Source organism: Syngnathoides biaculeatus, chromosome 16 (genome assembly GCF_019802595.1).
Source record: "Syngnathoides biaculeatus isolate LvHL_M chromosome 16, ASM1980259v1, whole genome shotgun sequence".
NCBI lineage: Eukaryota > Metazoa > Chordata > Actinopteri > Syngnathiformes > Syngnathidae > Syngnathoides > Syngnathoides biaculeatus.
This window is the reverse complement of record NC_084655.1, coordinates 14,201,768-14,216,090: the sequence shown is the minus strand read 5'-3', so window position 1 is coordinate 14,216,090 and position 14,323 is coordinate 14,201,768. Positions and strand designations below refer to the sequence as shown.

At 39.3% G+C, this 14,323-nt stretch overlaps 1 protein-coding gene across 1 annotated transcript; it reads left to right on the top strand.

Moving 5' to 3' along the window:
- The first annotated feature begins 4,715 nt into the window (after positions 1-4,715).
- On the top strand, positions 4,716-12,581 carry si:ch211-157c3.4 (Lipopolysaccharide-induced tumor necrosis factor-alpha factor homolog-like). Its single transcript, XM_061847145.1, has 5 exons — positions 4,716-4,907; positions 9,244-9,287; positions 9,362-9,451; positions 9,882-10,080; positions 11,883-12,581. The coding sequence occupies exons 2-5, from the start codon at positions 9,248-9,250 to the stop codon at positions 11,998-12,000; spliced, it is 447 nt and encodes a 148-aa protein (XP_061703129.1). The 5' UTR covers positions 4,716-4,907; positions 9,244-9,247; the 3' UTR covers positions 12,001-12,581.
- The last annotated feature ends 1,742 nt before the right edge of the window (positions 12,582-14,323 follow it).

Sequence of the window (14,323 nt, the reverse complement as noted above, 5' to 3'; positions counted from 1 at the left end):
GGATTTGTTAAATAACTATGGGACATTTATCTTTGTTGGATTTTTTTGGGGGGTAGAATCTATTAGAAAGTTTGATAAAGTATTCTCAGCATTGACCCCCCCGGCAAAAAAAAAAGAGCATCATCCTGCGTGTGTAAGTAAACACTCGATTAATGCAACAGTTGCAGTATAATGTACAGTGTTTTAAGGATGGCTCCAATGTCAGGAATGTTGTTGATCAGGACAGACGAAACAGGAACGCACATACCGCCACCTCACCCATCTGACATCATGCACAGGCAACACCCTCTCACACCTTTACCTACAGTGTGTGGATATCGCTGCTGAGAAATGGAACGTTTTTGTGTGAGGGTGTTTAAATTTCTCCTGAGAATCAAAAATCACTAACAAATCTGAACAAGCCCCTAGCATTAGTCGGTAGTGCAGGCAAAAAAATAAATAAAAAAGTGCCATACACACTGATCCAGTGATCAATGGTTGAAAAATGTGGTTGAACAGGGATACAATCCTCCAAAGATGTATTTTGAGAAGAGAGGCCAAGAGACAGTCATACAACACAATAAAGAGCATAGCAAATGCCTTTTTGTTCACGTGTGTTAGTTGAAGAATTTTTTGAAAAAAATGTGAAGAGAATTCCAAAAGTTTAGAATGGAGCCAGTCACATGTTCATGTCATTTACAGGCTCCCAGCGTCTTTGCCGATGTTACACTGTCGTTATCTGTAACTTTTAGCATTCCTTATAGTGTGGTGCATTGTGAAGAAATATATTATTAGTTTACACCTTTCCCAGGTATTTTATCCTAAATATATACATACATATATATATAGATTTTTTTTTTTTTATTTAAATTGACATCAATGGCAGGTCATCCCTGTTTTTATTCTTCAGTCCTTGCGTTGAGCTTGCAGTAATTATTTAAAGCAAAGCTGTCAAACTTGCATTCATCGCGTGGCACATTGTAGTTTCCCCCAAGTGGACTTTATGACTGTGAAAATCACAAATGAATAATCACCCCTGCTATATTATTATGCATGCAAAATGTACTTTCCATTTCATTGTTGATAGTAGTGGAGTGCAAGGAACAATATTTCAAGTGTCGTAGGCTGCATGGGGAAAAGCATTGAGAAACTTGAAGCCTGAGCCCGAAGTAGACCTGGAAGCGGTCTCCAGCGGTCTCCGCCGTAGCTGACGGACGAGCCTGAACGCCGAGATCCTGCCATGCTTTGCCTTTACAATCACATGAACCCATTCCCTTTTTCTGCTGTCACTTATCGTTTCCTCCGGCCCGGACTTTTGTTATAACGGTGGCAAAATCATGTTGCCAGTGTGGCAGTCTGCTTCACGACAAAGGCATTCAACTTTTTCTTGTTTGGTCGCTTAGAAATCAGAGACAAATATGGCGAGCTTGAACGCCGTATAAAACAGGTGTGGCGTGAAAGCTCCTGTAGGGATCAGCTTCATTAGCCATTATTAACAAATACACTAATTTATAACTTGCTTAAGAATCATTGTGAATGCTCTTGCTACATTGGTCCCACTCATTTCTTGACTGAATAAATAACTTTCACAAAATGTATTTCGGCAGCAGGAAAGAAAAAGACTGTAGGAAAAAATTTGTTGAAACTTCACGATGGTGTTACGTAGAGTGTCCTTAAAAGATCTGAAAGGCGATGACTTAAGTGTTAAGTGTTCATGGTGAACATTTGGCTTTTGGTGAATTTTCAGAAGCAACAAGATTTTACTTTTCACTGTACATAGTTCATTAACATGAGGAGAATACACAGTCGTAAGTAATATTTTAAGTCGTCTAAATCTGTGCACCCATAACGTCATTCGGGCCTTTCAACCTTTCGGTTAACTCTTTTTGGAATTTTTAATTATTTCCAACCATAGGCAGCATGAGGAGCTAGTGGTTGACCCATCTGCCTCACAGTGCTGAGGTTCAGCTTTCAAATCCCAGCTCCAGCCTTCCTGGTTAGAGTTTGAATTTGCATACTCGTGATTTTTCTTTTTATCAGTAATGTGACTACCTTGCCAATGACCCCAATAGATGTTTGTTCATGACACAATGGTGCCTTGAGATACTAGTGGCCTAACTCATGAGCCGTTGTCAGCCGAATGATAGAAGCGGCGAACTCACTTCACTTTATAATAAGCAGCAGCTTTGCTAATTGTGAACTTCCATTTTCCAAAATGAGACATCAATCTGTTTAATGCCACTCCCAGTTGAGGTTTGCTGACAAACAGAACAAAGAGAATTACACAATGTGTATCTTAAATTACCATGTCGCCTTTGGAAAATCCGCTTATTTTAATGCGAGCAAAAAATGCAAAAAGCCACTGACATGCCAATATTAGCATCCATAGTGGTGAGTTTAGAACCCTTTAAGCGACAGATATTTGAACACAAAGCAACACCCTTTGAAGGTGCTGAATGGTAGCCCATAATCTGGTGCTACGCCTCCTCCTCATAGGCATATATAGTTTATCCTCGATGAAAAAAAAAAAAATTTTAGACTATATTTATGTAGAGCGTGACCATATTCGTAGGATAGTGCCCCAGGAAGCAAAGATGCTTATCCTAGAAGCAGCAGCGCAATGTCCATCAAATTGAGGCAAACAAATGTGGTAAAAACAATTGCATTTCTTTACACTTTAATTATTAGGGAATGTTTGTAATAAGTACAATATTATCGAGTTAAAGATGATCTGAGTTCCCGAGAGTTTTGAGTTCCGAGTATGGCCACAGAACAAATTTAACCCATTGCACTGCATTATTTATGTATACATACTTGAAATTTATTTAACAAAACAGTCCCGCTCCAATAGCAAGGTCAGCTGAAATGATACGCTCAAGTGTCCTTAAAAATGCTCACTTTCGATTTCAATTTTCCACATCTTGTGCTGTCTATACAGTGTCCTTGATGTTCAACATTGCCGTTTTGATCGTATCACTGATGTGAGACTGTTGTTTTGGACTGCCTACTAATTATTGTCCTCGGCTCATACCTTCCAGACATGGTCTTTTTTTTATTGAAATGAACACTTCCTATTGGCTTGCTGTCATGTGTTAAGAGTCCATTAATGCCCACACCAAACAAGACTCTGCTTCAATGTGTTCTTGCCTGACACCTGAATAATGCTGGCCTATTTTCAGTGACTCCCATTAATGTGCCTGAAAGATTGTAAGGCGTGTCATGAGAAATCGCCCAGTTTCTCTTAATTGGTTTGAAAATAATTATTAAGGACCTCTGTGAGTGTCTGTCTTCAACTCCTGCAAGTATATCAGCTTTGTATTCAATTAAACAGGCCCATATTTCACATAAAAGACGAAGACAAGATCGTCATTTTTTGCATATGAATACTTCTTGTGCCATTTTCATCTGGTGGTGTGCCGTAAAATTCTTAAAATGTAAAATAAGTGCCTGGGCTCAATAAGACCAGAGAAAACGTGTTCATTTATTTAGTGCCTACATTTATAGATGCAGCAGCTAACTATGTAAGCGTATCACTAAAAGAATAAAAACTTAATAGTCAAGGATCCTGTTGATTTTAACCACCCTTTTATTATCCAGTGATGGGTTTTTTCCCCCCAGAATATTATGTCGACAGACGCACTTCAGTCTCCTCTGAACATATTTGCCACGCCTGTGGACATGACTGAATGTCAATGACATTCCAAATATTCCCCTGCAGGGTGGTTATACGAGGGCCCGTGAACTGTGACTTTCCCTTGTTCATGCTGCACTTAAACATCTGTGTTAGCGGGTGGTGTCACTAAGCATCCGAAATTTTATGGACTTCAGCTTGTATCAGCAGTGAAGGGTAGAAGAAAGATTGGCTTGGCAGCATATGTCAGATTCAAATCTGGGTCATGGTTCCATTTGTATTGGGTTGCTGATGGTCAAGTAAAAGGCTCTGTTATCAACAGATACTTTGAATTATTGAGTTAATTTGTGTTTGGTGTAATGACTACATGTCTCTTGCGTATCACATTGACGACTGGTTACTACATCTGACACACAGTTTGAAGTTCTGTGTTTGAATCTAAGCTCTGGCCTTCCTCGTTGGAACTCGCATGTTATCCCCGTGTTTACATGTTTTCTTTTCCTCCGAAAACAAACATGTTCGGTTAATTGAAGGCTCAAAATTGTCCATAGGTGTAAATGGTTGCTTTTCTTTGTGTGCCCTGCAATTGGTTGGCAACTATGCAGCGCAGGGCGTACACCACCAAACATCCAAAGTCATATCCGTCGACTCCTGCTTACCTGCTATACTAAGTTTTCATTGACAAGGTCAGAGAGCTTTTAATTTAACTATATGCTCACGATTGAGATAGTAATTTGCAGTGGTCTAAAACTGTGTTCGATCAGCAAAAATTTATTCCCCCTTAAATGGTTTCCCTTTTTTTAATTGGCATAGTGAAGAAGTGAGAAAAAAAAATGGACACGCTGTCAAAATGTGCACACATAACTGACTAAACGTTCCAAAATTAGCTAATGATCTCCAATGTACAAATAAATTTGTATTTGTCCGTGCCCCTGAGATAATATTTTTGCGCCCCGAAGACCTTCAAATCCGCCGGTTTAGACGAAGTGTTTTCTCCAGCACACCTCAGCTGGAGTGGAACAGGTTTGACTCCTTTTTGGTGAGTGACATACACACGTCTTCAAAAATCTGCGAGTGACAAAGAACAAAGTAGAATTCTTTGAGTTACACCTAGCGAGAACGACTCATGCATAGCGGCGTCTTGGCAAAGAGGGCGGGGCCTGTGGGCGTGTTGGGGGCGTGGCCGGTGCTTAGAGGTACAGGTGATACGGGTCACGCTGACAGTGGGATCGCGTCTGGATCGGAGATTGTGGTCTTGGCCCACAGCTTTGCACAGTGACACCAGCACCTGGACCAGGTGAGATGCTCACTTATGGATCATTCGCTCTTTGTAGGGACATAAAGATATAGAGTCAAAGGATTTGTAATGATACAGCTTCAGAAAAAAACATTATTATTGACTATTGAATAATAACAATTATTATTATTATATTGATAAGCAAGAATTGCAGGATGTTCTCCATTTTTTATTCTCAAGCGAAGCAACCATAAAAATTAACCTGGCGAGCAAAATCTGAAAATCACTCGGGATGCTTTATTTTCCTGTAATGTACAACTTTTGGTTGTTATGCATAACCGGGAGGCATCTCATTTTATTTCAATTTCACTTTGCAATTGTGGCTATTTCAGCTATTTTGAATACTAAACATATACCCAATTTTGCCCACGACTTGGACGGTCCCCAAATACTTCATTTTTTTAATCAGAATGTACTACTTCTGCTTCAACGTGACGGATCTAAATTAGTCCAGATTTGACTTCAATAGTGATACGAAAGAAGTAAGGCAATATTTTATCTTTTTGAAGACTTCGATTGGTCCATAAGGCCACTACTGAACTCCAATAGAGGGTTCAATTACTCAGTAGATTAATTGGAATGCATGAATATTATTAAAGGTGGGATTCCGTCTATGAAGACCCTCTTCAAATTCATTTGGGTTTTTTTCACAATTATTATTGTTCAATCAAATAAAATGCATATTTAAGGGGATTCACAGACTCAAACATTGATGTAGAAAAACCGGTAGCCGTGAACAACGATTGATCGAGAACTAAACAGATGGGTGATGTATATTTGCAATATTGCTGTCATTGTTGGTCAAAGCAGTGAGAAAAAGTGACGATGATTTTAATTGCCCATTCCTGATTCCCTATAAAATTGTATCTTTAATTTGTGACATTTAAGTGGTGGGGGGTAAAAGTGACATGTGTTCATTTTCATAGGCCCACTGGCGGTGAAGTTTGTGGCCTCCCCATAAAACTTGACCCAATGTATCATGTGATGAATTTCCCGTTCTGATAAAATGTATACATGCTCCCTACTCGCTGAAATGTAAGGATGCAATAAGTCAGCTTTGAAATTTCCTTTTAAACTCTAGTTATGGGACTTTAATCCTGGTACACCCTACAAATTTTGTGCTGCAAATTCTTTTGCACTTTACTCTTTTTAAAGGACATCATCAGTCATCATTCAAAAACTAAAAATCCAAAAAATATTAAATATATGAAATCAAGACAAAGTATTCTTGCTGTTTGTCTGCCAGCATAATTCTTCTTCGAACATACCAGATATTTCTTCTTTTGTACGTCAGTTGCTTCATGCGTTTATTTTCCTGTAACTTGGTATCATCATTGATGATAGTTATAAATACACTTATCTAAAAATGAGTTGATTTTCTATTATATTCTTATTGAGAATCCTTAATTTATTGAAAAGACAGAGCACTTATAAGGCTAGCTAAATGTACTTGTTTAAAAGAAATCCAGTCATACTGCCAGACATTTTTGCTTAAATTAAGTTATATAATAATAATATAATATAAGTCATGTTATTTTTCCACCTTATTTTTTTAAGAGCAGTTTTTGTTGTGAAGTTAGCTCTGAGATGTTAAATGTCACATTATTAATCTGGTAATTGATGGTAGATGCCTGCACCTTCGTGAGATGGTTAAAGGGAAGGCAGAGGATGAATAACATTCCTTTGTCAGTCAGGTTAGACCAGCAGAGATGTCACACGCAGTTAGACCACACCTTTGGCTCAGATGTGACGTGTTTGGGTGGCACGCTGACGCAGGCGGGAAGCTTTGTCTTTTGTTGCCGTGACCACAGAATGCAGTCTGACCTATTCATCAATCTTTACTTATCCAAGTCACCCGCATGTTAACAGTGACTCGGCTGGTTACACTGACTGTGTATGTGAATGCCAACATCCACGCCAATGCGTATTCAATTGGATTTAATCAAAAAGACCCCGATAAGATGGGCTGTGAAGTATAGAAAAGGGATGAGGCTTCGAAGGGCCAATAACAGACAAGTCCACCTAGAAAATTGTATTTTCAATGTTTCTTTCAGGGGCTGAGAAATATTTTTATCACATGAGTCCCATATCACTATCCAATTGCAGTCACTGTGACTTGACGGGGGTGTACGTACCCGCGCGCCATTGCACTCGCAAATCTGCAGTCGAACACAAAAAAAATAATGCGCGTAAAATTTGTTACTAATTGAAATACATAGGTCTTGAAATACGTTGCTTATTTTGTGTAGTCTTGACCAATGTTCCCTCTAAGATGCGCCACTGCGCAATTGGGCACTTGTCGCAGACATGAAAACCAATCCGGCGCAGTGAACCGCAGCCTGACGTCTTCTTTAAAAAAAAAAAAAAAATTAACACTGAAGCACACGGTCTCTGCTCAGCCTACTTCTAGTTCCTAGTTTACCTGACACCGCTCCCCTCCGCTCTTAAAGGGGTACACTCCTAAATACAAACAGAACACGCACCCACAACTTTATATCTGCGGGCATGACTGACCACACCCGTACATTTTTCAAATGTGAGTGACTGCTATTGATCAATGTGTGTTTCTAACAATGTGGCAGATGAATGGCTGTGGAAGCCAAATCATAGTCATTATGGTCAGCTCCGTAAATCATCAGGTGACGGGCCTCATGCAAGTGCGCATCTCCATTCAAAGCCCACCATTTTCTCTTACATGTTATGGAATCTCAGCAAAACGATACTCGTCACGCCGCTATGCTTTGCTTTGCTTTGATGAGTGAAGGCGCAACCAGTTAGCCCAGATGAGCTGTGTCTGTCACAATTCACACCAACACACACAGTCTAATAAGATGAAAGGAGCACTTAATGGAAATTTCTTTTTCTCTCTCACTTTGTCTCCATGGTTACAAATGGTTTCAACTGGTAAAACTCAAAACAATCTTTTTTTTTTTGTCTCATAGCATCCAAGTTTCAGTGTGCCTGTTAATGTGGTGACACAATTCTATCCTCTCTGAAGCTGAAAATTTAAACAAAACTCAAAACAGAGCACTTTTATTATTATTATTATTATAGGAATTTCTTTATGTGGAGCACCCAAAAACGTCCACGTGAAGACTGATTCTCACTTGAAAAAGCAGAGACATTCAGCCGTGGTGCCGCACAAAAACAAAAACACAAGAAACACCCATCTTGCCGCTAAACAGAACCAGTTCAAGTTGTGCTTCTGAATTGGATATGTATTGATGCCACGATCAGAGCAGTCAAATCAATCTCGCACACATTTAAGCCAGCGCATTTTAGTTTATCAGCATATGGCTGGACACACCTATCCTCCCATTTGCGACAAGCATGCCACTCAGCCGCATTCCTTTTCCGGAATATGTGCATATGTCCGCTCTCTCAGGTGTTAAGCATCCACTGGACCATGTGTGTGTTTATGTGGATTTCAATGTTTACAGAAAGACAAAAAAGGCGCATGAAACTTTTTTTTTTCCTTGTTGTGGCTCATTTGTTTCCAGGGTACAATAAGGAAGAACTAACATATTTAAATTTGAAAACTCCTATGAATCATAAGAGTAGTAAATCTGAAGAATACATTGAAGCTTCCATTCTGTACTTCCTCAGGTACTCTATCTGTTGATATCAACTATATAATAGCGATGAATGCAACAATTTGCAAATCTAACCATATCAATATCATATTCCACGTTGTGAGCTATGCTGTTCATCTTTAATTGAATGTGTAATCGATGTGATTTTTAAAATTTGTGTCAGTTCTTATTATACTATTAATCATACAACCCAAATAAAGGTGCAGATTATGCAAAATAAATCAAAGTATTGCCATAAAATCCACATGAAAATTAATAACATAAATGTGAATGTATAAATCAAAAAGCCCTGAAACTTTCCAAAGTATTATGAAATCATCTTCTGTCCAATAATTATTAAAAATTATTTTATTTTTACGATACTTCATATGCAAAACACACTATAATGACCTTTAACAGGGTTGCAAACTACTTTTCTTGCTGCAGGAAGAAGTTTTAGTATTAAAAAGTGTGTGTTTGGGGATGACGGCAGTGCTAAACACAAGACTGCAATTAAAACCACTTGATCAGTAAATGGTAGCCTGCTACACCCAAAAGGAAGAACGCCAAGTGGGGAGCACACCCGGGCGTCCCCTCTAGGCTGGTAAAAGTAAATATGCGCACAATACATCATCATCATTATCATCATCATCGCAGCTGATTGACACCTCAAGATCCACCACTCAGGGCTTGTACACCCTCTCTAGGCGTGGATGTATTAAATGCCATATTTACTAAAAGTTGAACTCTCTCTTCTCTTGTAGCGCCATGGCCGACGTTAAACATCCTCCTCCCTACATCACTCCAGGTATGTTACTCATCATCATCATCATCATCTTTATCAGAATTTCTCTTTAATGTGCCGTTTTCTCACTGCTTTAGAGGATGGTAAGAGTGATGTGAAAGGCTACCATGTGCACACTCCGTTCAACCCTGCCACCCAACGCCAGGATCCCCCACAGAATTTACCAGGTAAATACACCTTCACTTATACTATGACCTCCAGAAAATGTAGTTGTCAATGAATACACTTGAGAAAGTGTTTTGGGGGCAGAGGTGGCATGATTGCATGGTCCTTTGTGAATTTTATTTAATTTTGGATATATGTATATACATGTAGATGACAACAAAGTAGCAAAAACTGTAAATTCTATAATTATTAACTATAATCCATCCATACAAAAAGTATGGAATAATTATTGACTAAAATTCAATGTCCAAAACTATTGACACGCTGCATTCAATGTTTATAATTCCATGTTGTGATGCTGTTGTTTCACACCAAGCACCACCTAATAATATACTTCACTCTCCAACTACAACATTAAAATACAGTAGCAATCGTCTTGCACGTATAGCTATGACAAATTAATAATTCCACTTCTTTGGCCTTTCCCATCAGTGTACACCATCAGCGGAGGCGGCGGCTTGAACTCGGGCTTCGACGATGGCAAAAAGAAGTTCACGAGCTACGACACGGCGCTGGGCTATAATTCTGGCATGACCACATGCCCCTCCTGCCAGCAGCAGGTCATGACCAACGTCAGTTACAAACCCGGGACGTACGCCTGGCTCATGGTTCTACTCTTTATCTGTCTCGGGTGAGTGACAGCCGCCTGATTCCTGTCATAGCCGCTTCACTCACGGTTACTAACCAACCAACTAACAGTAACTACCAGTACGGGGTTTAGTCCGCTTTTCGCCTCAAATTGGCTGGGGTGTGCTTCGGCACTCCTGCCACACTTCTGAGGATAAGCAGCTTGGAAAATTGATGTCTGGAGGAATTTTGAAGCAAATCAGAATTCACAACAGTAATCCTTCGTTTATCACGGGATTAGGTTCCTGACCACTTCTGGAATAGATGAAATGTACTGTATATGGTAATGACTCCATATTTGGGGTGAATATAATACATATCCTGACTCGAGACTCATTTTTGGCTCCACCAATCACCACACTTCTATTAACCTCTACTACTCTCTTATAAACATTTTCCATACTTTTAAACATAAAGCACAGTAGTACTGCACACAACGTACGTTTTGTTCCATGTAATGTGTGTTTTACTATTTTTTTAAATTCCAGTTTGAATGTTTAACATAGTAGGCAGCAATTTTTTTCAAGTGAACTTTAAATTTTTTTTTAATTACGGCCCATACAAAAAATTCTGCAAGATGCTGAATTATGTGTGCCATAAACATGAAAAAAAAAAATCCACAATGCACAGAATCCGCAACAGGTGAACACAACATGGCAAGGGAACACTGTATTATTATTATTATTATTATTGAGTGTGTTGCTGCCTTGTATGGTCAAACATAATACACAAGGCAGAAACTCCCACTAAATCGGGCTGACATTATATCCCAATAAGGTGATCAGGCATTGCCATGGGAACAACAAAGGCAGTATACTCCCTTTTACTGTGTTTGGAATCATTATCTATGCAACATATACTGATAAAAACAGAAAAAGGAATGCAAGGAAATAAACTGTTTTCGAACACACAAAAATCATTGAACGTAAATCTTTCAGCCACGCTTTCCTCAATTTGTTTCGATGTAAATAAAAAAAATGTGTAGATTTCATGCTTTGAGCCTCATCCACTTCTTCTTCTCAACCCATGGTTAGAAATTTTAATTTGGCAAAATGCTCGGATTAAATGCTGAGGTAACCACTTGAACTAATGCTGGCCACATTTGTGAAGCTCGCTGCCGCTATCCAGCGGCGGAACGTCTGACACTCACTCAAAAAGTGATAGCTTGTAACTTGAAAACACAAAAATTGGCGCAATCGTCAGTCAAGGTACCGCTACAGTATATGCAAAAACGGCTATACAGTACTCTACAGTGATTAGGGAGTATGAAATGAGTTAATGTCTCCAAACACACCACGAAAGAAAAGATACTTTGTTTTTGTCCAAATCAGATGACATTTGAACCTCCACTCCTGTAAGGACATACAGTAAAGTAACTACTTTGATAACATTTTCTTAAATTGCTCTTCTGTAAATCACCTACCACTACAGAAAATTAACGTGTCGTGCTCTGTTTTTGTGTGTGTGTATCTTTCTTCGCTAGCAAGAATTCAATAATCTTCCCCTTGAGTCTCTTGAGAGTGAGCGTTGTAAACTGCTAGCATTAGCAATGGCTAATAGCTGCTACATTGAAAGTAGCACTTGCTCGTTATGGAGTGTTCCTACAAAACTAAATGGGTTTTAAGGTAGTTGTTTTTTTTTTTTCTCGAAAGAACAATCAAATATATAAAAACAAATTAAGGGGATACATTTACCAGTCTAACAGGTGTTGGTAATTCCGCGTCGCTTCTGAATACTCTCAGCTGGCAGGAAGGGAAAAACAAAAAGCATTCCGGTTTACAGAAAAAGGTGCAAAATGTGTTCCAGGTTGGTGTTGTGCTGCTGCCTGCTACCCCTGCTCTTTAAAAAGTTCAAGGACGCTCACCACACCTGCCCCCGCTGCAACAGACTGCTGCATGTGGAGAAGAGAAAATGCTGTGAATGAGCCCCGCCCGTCCCGCACACGAAAGTCACGAACAAGGAGCCCCGCGTCTAATCGACAACAATGACAAAGTCACTTATTTCTATGGCGGAGCCTGCTTGAGCCGGCATGGCTCCCATGTTAAACATGTTAATGAGCAAACACACTGGGAGCAAGCGCCCCCATCCACCCCATCACATGCGCGTCTTCTTCGTGTTAACAAATATCTACCGTTCAGCTCTGACACCGTTGATTATAGTTAGATAGTTCCAATGAAATCTTGTACATACATTTAAAACTAGTTTCAAGGGCTCGATCATTGAAATTGAATAGGATTGTTTTGGCCACAATGTACTAGAGTAAGCTATTCGATGAGTGCCTGTTTATGAAGGAATTAAAGCTGATAAAGATATGTACAGCACATCGTTTCAAACTTAAAAGAACGACTTAGGAAAAGTTATATCTTGAATTTTTTTTCAAATGAATCATATTGCAAATAAGGAAATCTCTGTGCTATATTCTTGAAAATAAAAACGACAACACTGGAATAGGGGGAAAAATGTAATTGCCTGTTTAAAACCCGTAGTGTGACATTTCTAATGTACTCACTATTTCAGAACAATATTTGTCAAATAAAAAAAATACTATGAATCATACACATTTGTTTATTTTCTTATCGTTTCCCTCTTGCAACACAGTGACAAGTAGTTATAGCATATGTGCCTCCCAACTCTGAGGGCGTGGGTTCAAATCCGGCATCCAATGTGGAGTTTCCATGTTCTTTGTGTCTACGTGGCTTTTCTCCAAGGTATTGCTTTGGCCACAGGACGAATCTTGGTGCCACCGGTGTATAGAGCTCGTGCACCTACGTCACCGAAGTCACGTGACTGGCCATGCTGCCGGTCAAGCATTGCTCAATGCTAAGTCAGTTGGAGACGACACGAAAACACGTCTTGTGTACGACGCCCATAGTCTTGTCCGATACCGTCAGACATTTAGAAGGTGAAAAAAAAAAAACCCAACGGTACGTGGAAAAATGAGAGACACCTTGCATAGAGGACCCATATTTCATGCCGAAGTTGATGTTTTCGTCAATAAAATATTGGACTGTTAACCCGCTTCCACTCGTCTTGGACAACTGGATATACACATGGATCTGGTGAGTAAGTCGTCGAGATTTACACGGAAGAGTTTGAAAGCGTAGAAAAGTCTGGACGCATACAAATACTTCATTGCTGGATCTGTTCTCAACCAAGAATTAATCCCACATAGTGATGGAGCCACTCAGATTTTTTCAATACAAATGCCAATATTGAAATAAATGTCACCTGGTTTTACACAAACTTGCATTCATTAATGATGATTTGGGAAAAAAAAAAAAAAGACAGGGAGTCAGCTCCTCCATACATGAAGTGTGTTGCATCCACACGTTAAACTTCGATAAACCTCTCCGTGACACTTTTTTTTTTAATATGCATTGTTCTCAAATAAGTCCAATGCGTATTTTTAAAAAAAAAAAGAAAAACCGCTGGGATAGGCTTCAGTCCCCGTACACGGAAGGGTGTTGCGGCCACACGTTAACCTACATTAGTGACCGACGGTTTATTTTCTTTTTTTAAAAAAAATACGCATTGGACTCATTTGAGAACAATGCATATTAAAAAAAAAAAAAAGTGTCACGGAGAGGTTTATCGAAGTTTAACGCGTGGCTGCAACACACTTTCGTGTACGTTGGATACAACTCCGTCTTTTTTTTTTTTAATGCATTGTTCTCAAATGAGCCAACTTGGTATTATTGATACTTCTTGTGAATTTGAGATTGAGAAGAATAATTCCCATTTGAAATGAAGTGATCGCGATACAGTCATGTGTATTTGGTTGGGTACCATCCATCATGTTTAATTGCTGAAATCCATCGATATTTTCAGCTGGTATTCCATAAAACGATCTCTTTGAATGTGTCTCGTCTGCTGTGACAACCAACAGCACGACAGGTCTCAGGTATTGTGTATATTCTGCTCCAGTTCAATGTCCCCTACTGTCAAGCAGCTTGTTTTGACCAGCAATATGGCGCGGTGAAAATTGTGACATCAGATGCACAAGATCTATAGTGAAGGTACTTGATGTTGCACTTTGCTACCACCTTGTGGGAATCACAGGCCATTACAAACCTTTTGGGAGATGCAGATTTATGACAGCATCGCACAGCCAACTACAAAATAACGCTCTATTACGCACACAAAACCCATCATCTGAGTGGGTTTAGTATGGCCATGTCAGTGAACAAAGGATTTTTTTTAATCTGTTCATTGGATCAGTGAACAACAACTGATATGAACAAGCAACA

Excerpts from the sequence above, each read along its gene's own strand:
- si:ch211-157c3.4 (XM_061847145.1), top strand. The coding sequence starts at position 9,248 with ATGGCCGACGTTAAACATCCTCCTCCCTACATCACTCCAG. Across the intron at positions 9,452-9,881 it reads TCCCCCACAGAATTTACCAG|TGTACACCATCAGCGGAGGC; the intron begins GTAAATACACCT and ends CTTTCCCATCAG. Across the intron at positions 10,081-11,882 it reads CTACTCTTTATCTGTCTCGG|GTTGGTGTTGTGCTGCTGCC; the intron begins GTGAGTGACAGC and ends AATGTGTTCCAG.